Genomic DNA, 17,443 nt, shown 5'->3' with positions numbered 1-17,443 from the left:
CGTGCTGTACCTGTCCTGGGAGTGTTTGATGGGACAGTGTAGAGGGAGCTTTACTCTGTATCTAACCCCATGCTGTACCTGTCCTGGGAGTGATTGATGGGGACAGTGTAGTGGGAGCTTTACTCTGTATCTAACCCCATGCTGTACCTGTCCTGGGAGTGTTTTATGGGGACAGTGTCGAGGGAGATTTACTCTGTATCTAACCCCGTGCTGTACCTGTCCTGGGAATGTTTGATGGGGACAGTGTAGAGGGAGCTTTACTCTGTATCTAACCCCGTGCTGTACCTGTCCTGGGAGTGTTTTATGGGGACAGTGTCGAGGGAGATTTACTCTGTATCTAACCCCGTGCTGTACCTGTCCTGGGAATGTTTGATGGGGACAGTGTAGAGGGGGCTTTACTCTGTATCCCCGTGCTGTACCTGTCCTGGGAATGTTTGATGGGGATCGTGTATCTAACCCCGTGCTGTACCAGTCCTGGGAGTGTTGGATGTGGACAGTGTGTGAGGTTATGAGTATCTATGGTTGTCTGATCCCTGTTTTCTCTCTGTCTCGCTCTATCTCTTTCTCAGGACCCCCGTCTGCTCCCTGGAACATCACCACGATGATTGTGGGTTTGAAAGCCAACCTGTCCTGGCTGCCACCCCTGGACTCTGGAGGGAGGATGGACCTGAGTTATACTGTGAGCTGCCAGCAGTGTTCCTGGGATTCCGAGCTCTGTCATCCCTGTGAGAGGCTGCTGACTGCCCAGCCTGGCTGGACAAGGCTGCTGCATCCCTGGGTATCTGTCGAGGGTCTCGAGGCCTCTTCTAACTACACATTCAGCGTGGCTGCCCTCAATGGGGTCTCCCCCCTCGCCAAGGAGGTGGAACAGGACAGTGGCTGGTCACTGCCTGTTCAGGTTCTGCTCCCCCAGGGTGGGCAAGGTGAGTGAATGTACAGACACCATCCTCTTAACCTCCCCTCCTCACATTCAGCTTCAGCCACTCCTCGATCATTCACCTATCACTTCACCTGAAGAATGCCTCAACTTTCTCCCCTGAACATTCTGCTCCCCAACACACACTCTCCTTCCATCCTACCTTGATTCCCTCAGTAACTCTTTCTCTCCGTCTCTCCTCCTCTCTCTCTGTCTTTCTGTCTCTCTCTCTCTGACTCTCTTAGTTCCTCACTTCCACTCTCTCTGACTGACTCTCTCTCTGCCTCTATCTCTGTCACTCTCTCTCTGTGTCACTCTCTCTCTCTCTCTCTCTCTCTCACTCTCTCTCTCCCCGTCACACACTCTCTCTCCCTCTCTCTGCCCCTCTCTCTCATTCTCTGCTCTCTCTTGCTGTCTGACTCGCTGTCTGTCCCTCTCTCTGTGTCTCTCTCCCTGTGTTTGTGTGTGTGTCTCTCTCCCTCTCTCTGTGTCTCTCTGTTTCTTTTTCTCTCTCTCTGTTTCCATCTCTCTCTCTTTGTTTCTACCTGTCTCGCTCTCTCTCTGTCCCTCTCTCTGTCCCTCGCTCTCTGTGTCTCTCTCTGTCTCGCTCTCTGTGTCTCTGTGTCTCGCTCTCTGTGCCTCTGTGTCTCTCTCTGTCTCCCTCTCTCTGTCTCCTGCTCTCTCTGTCTCGCGCGCTCTCTCTCTCTGTCTCACGCTCTCTCTCTCGCTGTCTCGCGCTCTCTCGCTCGCTGTCTCGCGCTCTCTCTCTCGCTGTCTCGCGCTCTCTCTCTCTGTCTCGCGCTCTCTCTCTGTCTCGCGCTCTCTCTCTGTCACGCACTCTCTCTCTCTCTCTATGTCTCACGCTCTCTCTCTCTCTATGTCTCACGCTCTCTCTCTCTCTGTCTCGCGCTCTCTCTCTCTGTGTCTCGCGCTCTCTCTCTCTGTGTCTCACGCTCTCTCTCTCTCTCTGTCTCACGCTCTCTCTCTCTCTCTCTCTGTCTCACGCTCTCTCTCTCTCTGTCTCACGCGCTCTCTCTATGTCTCGCGCTCTCTTTCTCTGTCACGCGCTCTCTCTCTCTGTCACGCACTCTCTCTCTCTGTCACGCACTCTCTCTCTCTGTCTCGCGCTCTCTCTCTGTCACGCACTCTCTCTCTCTCTCTCTGTCTCATGCTCTATCTCTCTCTGTCTCGCACTCTCTCTCTCTCTCTCTCACGCTCTCACTCTCTCTGTCACGCGCTCTGTCTCTCTCTGTCTCTCTCTCTCACTCTCTCTGTCTCACTCTCTCTCTCTCTCTCTGTCACGCGCTCTCTCTCGCTCTGTCTCGCGCTCTCTCTCTCTCTGTCTCGCACTCTCTCTCTCTGTCTCGCACTCTCTCTCTCTGTCTCGCGCTCTCTCTCTCTCTGTCACGTGCTCTCTCTCTCTCTGTCACGCGCGCTCTCTCTCTCTCTGTCACGCGCTCTCTCTTTCTCTGTCTCGTGCTCTCTCTCTCTGTCACGCACTCTCTCTCTCTGTCTCGCGCTCTCTCTCTCTGTCTCGCGCTCTCTTCTTGCCATTCGCCAGTGACATTCTCTCTCGTTCTCCCGCAGCCCTGCCACCCGTTACTGGGGTGACCATCCTCCACCGGGAGGAGAGCAGCCTCTCTGTCGCCTGGCAACCAACTGCACTCCGTGGACGTGGCATTATGGGATATGAGGTCATGTACCAGCAGCAGGTGAGGGGGTCAAGCTGCGGGAAGTGGCCAATGTCCATTGAGATGGAAGTGGAGAAATTAGCCAATGGCCATTGATATAGGAATGGTAAACTAGCCAATGGCCATTGGACTGGTAGTGAGGAGGGTGAGAATGTCTGACCCATCTTCCAGACCCTGGGGCTGATAGTGAGGGGTCGTGGGAATGGTCGACCATCTCCCAGACCCTGGGGCTGATAGTGAGGGGTAGCGGGGGGGAAAGCCCTACCCATCTCCCAGACCCTGGGGCTGATAGTGAGGGGTCGTGGGAATGGTCGACCATCTCCCAGACCCTGGGTCTGATAGTGAGGGGGAGGGGGGGGGGGAATGGCCTACCCATCTCCCAGACCCTGGGGCTGATAGTGAGGGGGGGGGGGGAATGGCCTACCCATCTCCCAGGCCCAAGGACTGCTCCTGAGGGGTGCAGGAATGGCCCGCGCTTCTCCCAGATCATTGGGCTAGTAGTGAGGGGGTGCGAGAATGGCCCATGCATCTCCCAGATCATGGGGCTAGTATTGAGCGGGGGCAGGAATTGCCGTCCCATCTCCCAGACCCTGGGTCTAGGAGTGAGGGGGGGCAAGAATTGCCTAACCATCTCACAGACCCTGGGGCTAGTATTGAGGGGGGGGGCGAGAATGGCCTACCCATCTCACAGACGCTGGGGCTAACAGTGAGGGGGGGGCAAGAATGGCCTCCCCATCTCCCGGAGTCTGGGTCTGATTCCTGTCTGATATCTTCCACTCTCGTTTACAGGGCCGGGACCAGATCTACACGGTCAAGAAGCTGAGGGACAACAAGGTGACCCTGACTGAGCTGGACCCAGGAACCACCTACCTACTGAAGGTCAGGGTGCAGACCTCCCAGGGACCAGGTGCCTACAGCGAGGCTTACCAACTCCAGACGCTACCGACAAGTAAGGCTGGAATGTGCGGGATTGTGGCGTCGCGTGACAGACTGTTACGCCATTCAGGAGACACGGGGGATGATAATGTACACCTGTGATTCCACCCAACCCCCACCCCTCCCTAACCCAGGGTCACTGGACAGGGATCGGGAGCAGGAACCGGGGCTGATTCACCCCCTCCCTAACCCAGGGTCACTGGACAGGGATCAGGAGCAGGAACCGGGGCTGATTCACCCCCTCCCTAACCCAGGGTCACTGGACAAGGATCAGGATCAGGAACCCGGACTGATTCACCCCCCTCCCTAACCCAGGGTCACTGGACAAGGATCAGGAGCAGGAACCCGGACTGATTCACTCCCTCCCTAACCCAGGGTCACTGGACTGTGCTATGATGGTGGGCACTGTGAGGATTTCCCCTGATCATTGCCGAATATGGGTTCACAGTTTGTGGATATCTGTTTATTTTCAGAAGTCAGACAGTCCCCATTTGTTATCATCACCTCCTGTATATTGGGCAGTATAACTCTCCTCGCACTGATCACTGTCTACATCTGGGTCAGACGCAGGTAAGACTTCCATCTCACTCCCACCCCCTCTCTATCTTTCCATATCCCTGTTTCCTTCACTTCAATCTCCACCATCCCCCCTCTCTCCATCCCTCCTTTCTCCATCTCCCCCATTCCGTCCACTCTCCAGCTTCCCGTTTCCCTCTCTCCATCTCCTCCAATCCCCCGCTCTCTATCAGTCCCTCACCTCCACCTACTCATTTTCCCCCTGCATTGTGATTGTGTACAGTGGGAGTGAACAGGAAGGGGTTTGGGTCCATTGGGATTGTGTACAGTGGGAGTGAACGGGAAGGGGTTTTGGTCCATTGGGATTGTGTACAGTGGGAGTGAACGGGAAGGGGTTTGGGTGCATTGGGATTGAGTACAGTGTGATGAACGGGAAGGGTTTGGGTCCATTGGGATTTTGCAGTGAAGGTGAGCGGGAAGGGTTTTGGGTCCAGTGGGATTGTGCACAGTGGGTGTGAACGGGAAGGGGTTTGGGTCCATTGGGATTGTGTACAGGGGGAGTAAACGGGAAGGGGTTTGAGTCCATTGGGATTGTGTACAGTGGGATGAACGGGAAGGGTTTGGGTCCATTAGGATTGTGCAGTGGGAGTCAACAGGAAGGGTTTTGGGTCCATTAGAATTGTGCAGTGCGCGTGAACGGGAAGGGGTTTGGGTCCATTGAGATTGTGTACAGTGGGAGTGAGCGGGGAAGGAGCTTGGGTCCATTGGGACTGTGTACAGTGGGAGTGAATCGGGAAGTGATTTGGGTCCATTGAGATTGTGTACAGTGGGAGTGAACGGGAAGGGCTTTGGGTCCATTGGGATTGTGTACAGTGGGAGTGAGCGGGAAGGGGTTTGGATCCATTGGGATTGTGTACAGTGGGAGTGAGCGGGAAGGTGTTTGTGTCCATTGGGATTGTGCAGTGGGAGTGAACGGGAAGGGGTTTGGGTCCATTGGGATTGTGTACAGAGGGAGTGAACAGGAAGGGGTTTGTGTCCATTGGGATTGTGTACAGTGGGGGTGAACCGGGAAGGGGTTTAGGTCCATTGGGATTGTGTACAGTGGGTGTGAACCGGGAAGGGGTTTGGGTCCATTGGGATTGTGTACAGTGGGTGTGAACCGGGAAGGGGTTTGGGTCCATTGGGATTGTGTACAGTGGGAGTGAACGGGAAGGGTTTGGGTCCATTGGGATTGTGTACAGTGGGAGTGAATGGGAAGGGGTTTGTGTCCATTGGGATTGTGTACAGTGGGGGTGAACCGGGAAGGGGTTTAGGTCCATTGGGATTGTGTACAGTGGGAGTGAATGGGAAGGGTTTTGGGTCCATTGGCATTGTGTACAGTGGGTGTGAACCGGGAAGGGGTTTGGGTCCATTGGGATTGTGTACAGTGGGTGTGAACCGGGAAGAGATTTGGGTCCATTGAGATTGTGCACAGTGGGGGTGAACGGGAAGGGGTTTGGGTACATTGGGATTGTGTACAGTGGGATGAACGGGAACGGCTTGGGCCCATTGGGATTGTGCAGTGGGAATTAGCGGGAAGGGATTTCCGTCCAGTGGGATTGTGTACAGTGGGTGTGAACGGGAAGGGGTTTGGGTCCATTGGGATTGTGCACAGTGGGAGTAAACAGGAAGGGTTTGGGTCCATTAGGATTGTGCAGTGGGAATGAACGGGAAGGGGTTTGGGTCCATTGAGATTGTGTACAGTGGGAATGAACGGGAAGGAATTTGGGTCCATTGAGATTGTGTAACGTGGGAGTGTGCGTGGAAGGGGTTTGGGCCCATTGGGATTGTGTACAGTGGGAATGAACGGGAAGAGGTTGGGTCCATTGAGAATGTGTAAAGTGGGAGTGAACGGGAAGGAGTTTGGGTCCATTGGGATTGTGTTCAGTGGGAGTGAACGGGAATGGGTTTGGGCACATTGGGATTGTGTACAGTGGGAGTGAACAGGAAGGGGTTTGGGTCCATTGGGGCTGTGTACAGTGGGAGTGAACAGGAATGGGTTTGGGACCATTGGGATTGTGTACAGTGGGAGTGAACGGGAAGGGGTCTGGGTTCATTGGGATTGTGTATAGTCGGAGCGAACGGGAAGGGGTTTGGGTCCATTGCGATTGTGTACAGTGGGGGTGAACGGGAAGGGGTTTGGGTCCATTGGGATTGTGCACAGTGGGTGTGAGAGGGCAGGTGTTTGGGTCCATTGGGATTGTGTACAGTGGGAGTGAACGGGAAGGGGTTTGGGTCCATTGGGATTGTGCACAGTGGGTGTGAGAAGGAAGGAGTTTGGGTCCATTGGGATTGTGTACAGTGGGTGTGAACCGGGAAGAGATTTGGGTCCATTGAGATTGTGCACAGTGGGAGTGAACGGGAATGGATTTGGGTACATTGGGATTGTGTACAGTGGGATGAACGGGAACGGCTTGGGCCCATTGGGATTGTGTACAGTGGGAGTGAACGGGAAGGGGTTTGGGTCCATTGAGAGTGTGTACAGTGGGAGTAAACGGGAAGGGGTTTGGGTCCATTGAGATTGTGTACAGTAGGAGTGTACGGGAAGAGGTATGGGTCCATTGGGATTGTGTACAGTGGGAGTGAACGGGAAGGGGTTTGGGTCCATTGGGATTGTGCACAGTGGGTGTGAGAGGGGAGTTTGGGTCCATTGGGATTGTGTACAGTGGGAGTGAACGGGAAGGGGTTTGGGTCCATTGGGATTGTGCACAGTGGGAGTGAACGGGAAGGGGTCTGGGTTCATTGGGATTGTGTATAGTCGGAGCGAACAGGAAGGGGTTTGGGTCCATTGCGATTGTGTACAGTGGGGGTGAACGGGAAGGGGTTTGGTCCATTGCGATTGTGTACAGTGGGAGTGAACGGGGAAGGGGTTTGGGTCCATTGGGATTGTGCACAGTGGGTGTGAGAGGGCAGGTGTTTGGGTCCATTGGGATTGTGTACAGTGGGAGTGAACGGGAAGGGGTTTGGGTCCATTGGGATTGTGCACAGTGGGTGTGAGAAGGAAGGAGTTTGGGTCCATTGGGATTGTGTACAGTGGGTGTGAACCGGGAAGAGATTTGGGTCCATTGAGATTGTGTACAGTGGGATGAACGGGAACGGCTTGGGCCCATTGGGATTGTGTACAGTGGGAGTGAACGGGAAGGGGTTTGGGTCCATTGAGAGTGTGCACAGTGGGAGTGAACGGGAAGGGGTTTGGGTCCATTGAGATTGTGTACAGTAGGAGTGTACGGGAAGAGGTTTGGGTCCATTGGGATTGTGTACAGTGGGAGTGAACGGGAAGGGGTTTGGGTCCATTGGGATTGTGCACAGTGGGTGTGAGAGGGAAGGAGTTTGGGTCCATTGGGATTGTGTACAGTGGGAGTGAACAGGAAGGGGTTTGGGTCCATTGGGATTGTGTTCAGTGGGAGTGAACCGGGAAGGGGTTTGGTCCATTGGGATTGTGTACAGTGGGATGAACGGGAAGGGGTTTGTGTCCGTTGGGATTGTGTACCGTGGGAGTGAACGGGAAGGGTTTGGTTCCATTGGGATTGTGTACAGTGGGAGTGAACCAGGAAGAGGTTGGAGTCCATTGGGATTGTGCACAGTGGGAGTGAACGGGAAGAGGTTTGGGTCCATTGGGATTGTGCACAGTGGGAGTGAACGGGAAGGGGTTTGGGTCCATTGGGATTGTGTACAGTGGGAGTGAACAGGAAGGGGTTTGGGTCCATTGGGATTGTGTACAGTGGGAGTGAACCGGGAAGGGGTTTGGTCCATTGGGATTGTGTACAGTGGGATGAACGGGAAGGGTTTGGGTCCATTAGGATTGTACAGTGGGTGTGAACCGGGAAGGCGATTGGGTCCACTGGGATTGTGTACAGAGGGAGTGCACCGGGAAGGGGTTTGGGTGCATTGGGATTGTGTTACAGTGGGATGAACGGGAAGGGTTTGGGTCCATTGGGATTTTGCAGTGAAGGTGAGCGGGAAGGGTTTTGGGTCCAGTGGGATTGTGCACAGTGGGTGTGAACGGGAAGGGGTTTGGGTCCATTGGGATTGTGTACAGGGGGAGTAAACGGGAAGGGGTTTGAGTCCATTGGGATTGTGTAAGTGGGAGTGAACAGGAAGGGGTTTGGGTCCATTGGGATTGTGTACAGTGAGTCAACAGGAAGGGTTTTGGGTCCATTAGAATTGTGCAGTGGGCGTGAATGGGAAGGGGTTTGGCTCCATTGAGATTGTGTACAGTGGGAGTGAGCGGGAAGGGGTTTGTGTCCATTGGGATTGTGCACAGTGGGAGTGAAAGGGATGGGGTTTGGGTCCATTAGGATTGTGCAGTGGGAGTGAACGGGAAGGGGTTTGGGTCCATTGGGATTGTGTACAGAGGGAGTGAACAGGAAGGGGTTTGTGTCCATTGGGATTGTGTACAGTGGGGGTGAACCGGGAAGGGGTTTAGGTCCATTGGGATTGTGTACAGTTGGAGTGAACGGGAAGGGTTTTGGGTCCATTGGCATTGTGTACAGTGGGTGTGAACCGGGAAGGTGTTTGGGTCCATTGGGATTGTGTACAGTGGGAGTGAACGTGAAGGGGCTTGGGTCCATTGGGATTGTGCACAGTGGGAGTGAACGGGAAGGGGTTTGGGTACATTGGGATTGTGTACAGTGGGATGAACGTGAACGGCTTGGGCCCATTGGGATTGTGCAGTGGGAATTAGCGGGAAGGGATTTCCGTCCAGTGGGATTGTGTACAGTGGGTGTGAAGGGGAAGGGGTTTGGGTCCATTGGGATTGTGGACAGTGGGAGAAAACAGGAAGGGTTTGGGTCCATTAGTATTGTGCAGTGGGAATGAATGGGAAGGGGTTTGGGTCCATTGAGATAGTGTACAGTGGGAATGAACGGGAAGAGGTTGGGTCCATTGAGATTGTGCACAGTGGGAGTGAGCGGGGAAGGAGTTTGGGTCCATTGGGATTGTGTATAGTAGGAGTGAATCGGGAAGAGATTTGGGTCCATTGAGACTGTGCGCAGTGGGAGTGAGCCGTAAGGAGTTTGGGTCCAGTGGGATTGTGTACAGTGGGTGGGAATGGGAAGGGGTTTGGGTCCATTAGAATTGTGCAGTGGGAGTGAACGGGAAGGGGTTTGGGTCCATTGAGATTGTGTCCAGTGGGAGTGAACAGGAAGCGGTTTGGGTCTATTGGACTGTGTACAGTGGGAGTGAACGGGAAGGGGTTTGGGTCCATTGGGATTGTGTACAGTGGGAGTGAACGGGAAGGGGTTTGGGTCCATTGGGATTGTGTACAGTGGGAGTGAACCGGGAAGAGGTTTGAGTCCATTGGGATTGTGCACATTGGGAGTGAACGGGAAGGGGTTTGGGTCCATTGGGATTGTGCACAGTGGGAGTGAACGGGTAGGGGTTTGGGTCCATTGGGATTGTGTACAGTGGGAGTGAACAGGAAGGGGTTTGGGTCCATTGGGATTGTGTACAGTGGGAGTGAACCGGGAAGGCGATTGGGTCCATTGGGATTGTGTACAGAGGGAGTGAACCGGGAAGGGGTTTGGGTGCATTGAGATTGTGTACAGTGGGATGAACGGGAAGGGTTTGGGTCCATTGGGATTTTGCAGTGAAGGTGAGCGGGAAGGGTTTTGGGTCCAGTGGGATTGTGCACAGTGGATGTGAACGGGAAGTGGTTTGGGTCCATTGGGATTGTGTACAGGGGGAGTAAACGGGAAGGGGTTTGAGTCCATTGGGATTGTGTACAGTGGGATGAACGGGAAGGGTTTGGGTCCATTAGGATTGTGCACTGGGAGTCAACAGGAAGGGTTTTGGGTCCATTAGAATTGTGCAGTGGGCGTGAACGGGAAGGGGTTTGGGTCCATTGAGATTGTGTACAGTGGAAGTGAGCGGGGAAGGAGCTTGGGTCCATTGGGACTGTGTACTGTGGGAGTGAATCGGGAAGTAATTTGGGTCCATTGAGATTGTGTACAGTGGGAGTGAGCGGGAAGGGGTTTGTGTCCATTGGGATTGTGCACAGTGGGAGTGAATGGGATGGGGTTTGGGTCCATTAGGATTGTGCAGTGGGAGTGAACGGGAAGGGGTTTGGGTCCATTGGGATTGTGTACAGAGGGAGTGAACAGGAAGGCGTTTGTGTCCATTGGGATTGTGTAAGTGGGAGTGAACAGGAAGGGGTTTGGGTCCATTGGGATTGTGTACAGTGGGGGTGAACCGGGAAGGGTTTTAGGTCCATTGGGATTGTGTACAGTTGGAGTGAACGGGAAGGGTTTTGGGTCCATTGGCATTGTGTACAGTGGGTGTGAACCGGGAAGGGGTTTGGGTCCATTGGGATTGTGCACAGTGGGAGTGAACGGGAAGGGGTTGGGTCCATTGGGATTGCGTACAGTGGGAGTGAACGGGAAGGGGTTTGGGTCCATTGGGATTTTGCACAGTGGGAGTGAACGGGAAGGGGTTTGGGTCCATTGGGATTGTGTACAGTGGGAGTGAACAGGAAGGGGTTTGGGTCCATTGGGATTGTGTACAGTGGGATGAAGGGGAACGGCTTGGGCCCATTGGGATTGTGCAGTGGGAATTAGCGGGAAGGGATTTCCGTCCAGTGGGATTGTGTACAGTGGGTGTGAACGGGAAGGGGTTTGGGTCCATTGGGATTGTGGACAGTGGGAGTAAACAGGAAGGGTTTGGGTCCATTAGGATTGTGCAGTGGGAATGAACGGGAAGGGGTTTGGGTCCATTGAGATTGTGTACAGTGGGAATCAACGGGAAGGGGTTGGGTCCATTGGGATTGTGTACAGTGGGAGTGAACGGGAAGGGGTTTGGCTCCATTGGGATTGTGTTCAGTGGGAGTGAACGGGAATGGGTTTGGGCCCATTGGGATTGTGTACAGTGGGAGTGAACAGGAAGGGGTTTGGGTCCATTGGGACTGTGTACAGTGGGAGTGAACAGGAATGGGTTTGGGTCCATTGGGATTGTGTACAGTGGGAGTGAACGGGAAGGGGTTTGGGTCCATTGGGATTGTGTATAGTCGGAGCGAACGGGAAGGGGTTTGGGTCCATTGCGATTGTGTACAGTGGGAGTGAACGTGAAGGGGTTTGGGTCCATTGGGATTGTGCACAGTGGGTGTGAGAGGGAAGGGGTTTGTGTCCATTGGGATTGTGTACAGTGGGTGTGAACCGGGAAGAGATTTGGGTCCATTGAGATTGTGCACAGTGGGAGTGAACGAGAAGGGGTTTGGGTACATTGGGATTGTGTACAGTGGGATGAACGGGAACGGCTTGGGCCCATTGGGATTGTGTACAGTGGGAGTGAACGGGAAGGGGTTTGGGTCCATTGAGATTCTGTACAGTGGGAGTGTACGGGAAGAGGTTTGGGTCCATTGGGATTGTGTACAGTGGGAGTGAACGGGATGGGGTTTGGGTCCATTGGGATTGTGCACAGTGTGTGTGAGAGGGAAGGAGTTTGGGTCCATTGGGATTGTGTACAGTGGGAGTGAACGGGAAGGGGTTTGGGTCCATTGGGATTGTGCACAGTGGGAGTGATCGGGAAGGCGTTTGTGTCCATTGGGATTGTGCACAGTGGGAGTGAACGGGAAGGGGTTTGGTTCCATTGGGATTGTGCACAGTGGGTGTGAGAGGGAAGGAGTTTGCGTCCATTGGGATTGTGTACAGTGGGAGTGAACGGGAATGGGTTTGGGTCCATTGGGATTGTGTACAGTGGGAGTGAACGGGAAGGGGTTTGGGTCCATTGAGAATGTGTACAGTGGGAGTGAACGGGAAGGGGTTTGGGTCCATTGGGATTGTGCACAATGGGTGTGAGAGGGAAGGAGTTTGGGTCCATTGGGATTGTGTACAGTGGGAGTGAACGGGAAGGCGTTTGGGTCCATTGGGATTGTGCACAGTGGGAGTGAACGGGAAGGGGTTTGGGTCCATTGGGATTGTGTACAGTGGGAGTGAACCGGGAAGGGATTTGGTCCATTGGGATTGTGTACAGTGGGATGAACGGGAAGGGTTTGGGTCCATTAGGATTGTGCAGTGGGAGTGAATGGGAAGGGTCTTGGGTCCATTGAGAGTGTGTACAGTGGGAGTGGACGGGAAGGGGTTTGGGTCCATTGAGATTGTGTACAGTGGGAGTGTAGGGGAAGGGGTTTGGGTCCATTGGGATTGTGTACAGTGGGAGTGTAGGGGAAGGGGTTTGGGTCCATTGGGATTGTGTACAGTGGGAGTGAACAGGAAGCGGTTTGGGTCTATTGGACTGTGTACAGTGGGAGTGAACGGGAAGGGGTTTGGTTCCATTGGGATTTTGTACAGTGGGAGTGTAGGGGAAGGGGTTTGGGTCCATTGGGAATGTGTACAGTGGGAGTGAACAGGAAGGGGTTGGGTCCATTGGGATTGTGTACAGTGGGAGTGAACGGGAAGGGGTTTGGGTCCATTGGGATTGTGTTCAGTGGGAGTGAACGGGAAGGGGTTTGGGTCCATTGGGACTGTGTACAGTGGGAGTGAACAGGAATGGGTTTGGGTCCATTGGGATTGTGTACAGTGGGAGTGAACGGGAAGGGGTTTGGGTCCATTGGGATTGTGTATAGTCGGAGCGAACGGGAAGGGGTTTGGGTCCATTGCGATTGTGTACAGTGGGAGTGAACGTGAAGGGGTTTGGGTCCATTGGGATTGTGCACAGTGGGTGTGAGAGGGAAGGAGTTTGTGTCCATTGGGATTGTGTACAGTGGGTGTGAACCGGGAAGAGATTTGGGTCCATTGAGATTGTGCACAGTGGGAGTGAACGGGAAGGGGTTTGGGTACATTGGGATTGTGTACAGTGGGATGAACGGGAACGGCTTGGGCCCATTGGGATTGTGCACAGTGGGTGTGAGAGGGAAGGAGTTTGGGTCCATTGGGATTGTGTACAGTGGGAGTGAACGGGAAGGGGTTTGGGTCCATTGGGATTGTGTACAGTGGGAGTGAACGGGAAGGGGTTTGGGTCCATTGAGATTGTGAAAAGTGGGAGTGTACGGGAAGAGGTTTGGTTCCATTGGGATTGTGTACAGTGGGAGTGAACGGGAAGGGGTTTGGGTCCATTGGGATTGTGCACAGTGGGTGTGAGAGGGAAGGAGTTTGGGTCCATTGGGATTGTGTACAGTGGGAGTGAACAGGAAGGGGTTTGGGTCCATTGGGATTTTGCACAGTGGGAGTGAACGGGAAGGGGTTTGGGTCCATTGGGATTGTGTACAGTGGGAATGAACAGGAAGGGGTTTGGGTCCATTGGGATTGTGTACAGTGGGAGTGAACAGGAAGGGGTTTGGGTCCATTGGGATTTTGCACAGTGGGAGTGAACGGGAAGGGGTTTGGGTCCATTGGGATTGTGTACAGTGGGAATGAACAGGAAGGGGTTTGGGTCCATTGGGATTGTGTACAGTGGGAGTGAACCGGGAAGGGGTTTGGTCCATTGGGATTGTGTGCAGTGGGATGAACGGGAAGGGTTTGGGTCCATTGAGAGTGTGTACAGTGGGAGTGAACGGGAAGGGATGGGTCCATTGAGATTGTGTACCGTGGGAGTATACGGGAGGAGGTTTGGGTCCATTGGGATTATGCACAGTGGGAGTGAACGGGAAGGGTTTTGGGTCCATTGGGATTGTGTCCAGTGGGAGTGAATGGGAAGGGGTTTAGCTCCATTGGGATTGTGTACAGTGGGGGTGAACGGTAAGCGGTTTGGGTCCATTGGGATTGTGTACAGTGGGAGTGAACGGGAAGGGGTTTGGGTCCATTGGGATTGTGCAGTGGGAGTGAACAGAACATAATAAGAAGAACTAGGAACAGGAGTAGGCCATCTGGCCCCTCGAGCCTGCTCCGCCATTCAATGAGATCATGGCTGATCTTTGTGGACTCAGCTCCACTCTCCGGCCCATACACCATATCCCCGAATCCCTTTATTCTTTAGAAAGGTATCTATCTTTTTCTTAAAAATGTTTAAAGAAGGAGCCTCAACTGCTTCACTGGGCATAGAATTCCAGAGATTCACAACCCTTTGGGTGAAGAAGTTCCTCCTAAACTCGGTCCTAAATCTACTTCCCCTTATTTTGAGGCTATGCCCCCTAGTTCTGCTTTCCCCGACCAGTGGAAACAACCTGCCCGCATCTATCCGATCTATTCCCCTCATAATTTTATATGTTTCAATAAGATCCCCCCGCATCCTTCTAAACTCCAATGAGTACAGTCCCAGTCTACTCAACCTCTCATCATAATCTAATCCCCTCAACTCTGGGATCAGCCTAGTGAATCTCCTCTGCACTCCCTCCAGTGCCAATATGTCCTTTCTCAGGTAAGGAGACCAAAACTGAACACACTACTCCAGATGTGGCCTCACCAACACCCTATACAATTGCAGCATAACCTCCCTAGTCTTGAACTCCATCCCTCTAGCAACGAAAGACAAAACTCGATTAGCCTTCTTAATCACCTGTTGCACCTGCACACCAACTTTTTGCGACTCCTGCACCAGCACACCCAGGTCCCTCTGCACAGCAGCATGTTTTAACATCTTACCGTTTAAATAATAATCCATTCTGCTGTTATTCCTCCCAAAATGGATAGCCTCACACTTGGCAACATTGAATTCCATCTGCCAGACCCTAGCCCATTCACCTAACCTATCCAAATCCTTCTGCAGACTTCCGGTATCCTCTGCACTTTTTGCTTTACCACTCATCTTCGTGTCGTCTGCAAACTTTGCCACATTGCACTTGGTCCCCAACTCCAAATCGTCTATGTAAATTGTGAACAACTGCGGGCCCAACACTGATCCTTGAGGGACCCCACTAGTTACAGGTTGCCAACCAGAGAAACACCCATTTATCCCCACTCTCTGCTTTCTGTCAGTTAACCAATCCGTTACCCATGCTACCACTTTACCCTCAATGCCATGCATCTTTAGTTTATGCAGCAACCTTTTGTGTGGCACCTTGTCAAAAGCTTTCTGGAAATCCAGATATACCACATCCATTGGCTCCCCGTTATCTACTGCACAGGTAACGTCCTCAAAAAATTCTACCAAATTAGTCAGACACGACTTACCCTTTATGAACCCAAGCTGTGTCTGCCCAATGGGACAATTTCCCTCCAGGTGCCCCGCTATTTCCTCCTTAATGATAGATTCCAGCATTTTCCCAACAACCGAAGTTAAGCTTACCGGCCTATAATTACCCGCTTTCTGCCGACCTCTTTTTTTAAACAGTGGTGTCACGTTTGCTACTTTCCAATCCTCTGGGACCACCCCAGAGTCTCGTGAATTTTGATAAATTATCACTAGTGCGTTTACAATTTCCCTAGCCATCTCTTTTAACACTCTGGGATGCATCCCATCAGGGCCAGGAGACTTGTCTACCTTTAGCCCCATTAGCTTGCCCAATACTGCCTCCTTAGTGATTGCAATCATCTCAAGGTCCTCACCTATCATATCTTTATTTCCATCAGTCACTGGCATGTTATTTGTGTCCTCCACTGTGAAGACTGACCCAAAAAACCTGTTCAGCTCCTCAGCCATTTCCCCGTCTCCTATTATTAAATCTCCCTTCTCATCTTCCAAAGGACCAATATTTACCTTAGCCACTCTTTTTTGTCATATATTTGTAGAAGCTTTTACTATCTGCTTTTATGTTCTGAGCAAGTTTACTTTCATAGTCTACCTTACTCTTCTTTATAGCTTTTTTAGTAGCTTTCTGTTGTCCCCTAAAGACTTCTCAGTCCTCTATTCTCCCACTAATTTTTGCCACTTTGTATGTTTTTTCCTTCAATTTGATACTCTCCCTCACCTCCTTAGATATCCACGGTCGATTTTTTCCCTTTCTACCGTCTTTCTTTTTTGTCGGTATGAACCTTTTCTGAACACTGTGAAAGATCGCTCGGAAGATTCTCCACTGTTCCTCAACTGCTTCACCATGACGTCTTTGCTCCCAGTCTACCTTAGCTAGTTCTTCTCTCATCCCATTGTAATCGCCTTTGTTTAAGCACAAAACACTAGTGTTTGATTTTACCTTGTCATCCTCCAACTGTATTTTAAATTCCACCATATTGTGGTCGCTCCTTCCAAGAGGATCCCGAACTATGAGATAATTAATCAATCCTGCCTCATTACACAGGACCAGATCTAGGACCGCTTGTTCCCTTGTAGGTTCCATTACATACTGTTCCAGGAAATTATCCCGGACACATTCTATAAACTCCTCCTCAAGGCTGCCTTTACCAACCTGGTTAAACCAATCGACATGCAGATTAAAATCTCCCATGATAACCGCTGTACCATTTCTACATGCATCCGTTATTTCTTTGCTTATTGCCTGCCCTAGCATCCTGTTACTATTTGGTGGCCTTTAGACTCCTCCTATCAGTGACCTTACTATTCCTGATTTCCACCCAAATTGATTCAACCTTGTCCTCCATAGCACCAATATCATCCCTTACTATTGCCCGGATGCCATCCTTAAACAACAAAGCTACACCACCGCCCTTACCGTCCATTCTATCCTTTCGTATAGTCTGATACCCTTGGATATTTAACTCCCAGTCATGACCATCTTTTAACCATGTTTCCGTAATGGCCACTAAATCATAGTCATTCACGATGATTTGCGCCATCAACTCATTCACCTTATTCCGTATACTACGAGCATTCAGGTAAAGTACATTGATGCTGTTTTTATGTCTTTGTTATGAATCCTAAAACCTTGATCAGTAACTTTTCGCAAATTATTTTTCCTCTTACCCTTTCTCCTAATTTTCCTAGTCTTTGAACCCATATCTCTACATAACCTGTCACGTAACCTGCTGCCTTGCTCTCCATTAACCATTATACTGTCCATAGCTTTCCCCTTTCCTTCCCCCCCAACTTGCTAGTTTAAAGTCCTTGTGACCAACCTATTTATCATATTCACTAGAACACTGGTCCCAGAATGGTTCAGGTGAAGACCGTCCCAACGGTACCGGTCCCTCCTGCCCCAGTACTGATGCCAATGCCCCATGAAATGGAATCCCTCTTTCCCGCACCACTCCTTTAGCCACGTGTTAACTTCCCTAATTTTCTCAACCCTATGCCAATTGGCACGTGGCTCGGGTAGTAATCCAGAGATTATAACCCTGGAGGACCTGTTCTTTAATTTAGTCCCTAGTGTTTGATAATCCCCAAACAGGTCCTCTTTCCTCGACTTACCTATGTTGTTAGTCCCAACGTGGACCACAACAACTGGATCCTCCCCCTCCCTCTCCAAAATCCTTTCAAGCCGATCAGAGATGTCCCTCACCCTGGCACCGGGCAGGCAACATACCATGCGGGACTCGCGATCTGGCTTACAAAGGATGCCATCAATCCCCCTAATTATAGAATC

The 17,443-nt window shown here is 52.0% G+C and overlaps 1 protein-coding gene across 1 annotated transcript in view; it reads left to right on the top strand.

Annotated features, from left to right (window-relative positions):
• The window catches only part of LOC140392265 (ephrin type-A receptor 2-like), a 192,767-nt gene that overhangs the window by 97,946 nt on the left and 77,378 nt on the right, over positions 1-17,443 (top strand). Inside the window, exons 5-8 of the mRNA XM_072477581.1 lie at positions 570-923; positions 2,504-2,628; positions 3,397-3,556; positions 4,017-4,113. Of these exons, the coding sequence (XP_072333682.1) occupies positions 570-923; positions 2,504-2,628; positions 3,397-3,556; positions 4,017-4,113 (736 nt within the window). The remainder of the gene's footprint in view (positions 1-569; positions 924-2,503; positions 2,629-3,396; positions 3,557-4,016; positions 4,114-17,443) is intronic.

Source organism: Scyliorhinus torazame, chromosome 16 (genome assembly GCF_047496885.1).
Source record: "Scyliorhinus torazame isolate Kashiwa2021f chromosome 16, sScyTor2.1, whole genome shotgun sequence".
Taxonomy (NCBI): Eukaryota; Metazoa; Chordata; class Chondrichthyes; order Carcharhiniformes; family Scyliorhinidae; genus Scyliorhinus; species Scyliorhinus torazame.
This window is presented reverse-complemented; position numbering and strand designations above follow the sequence as displayed.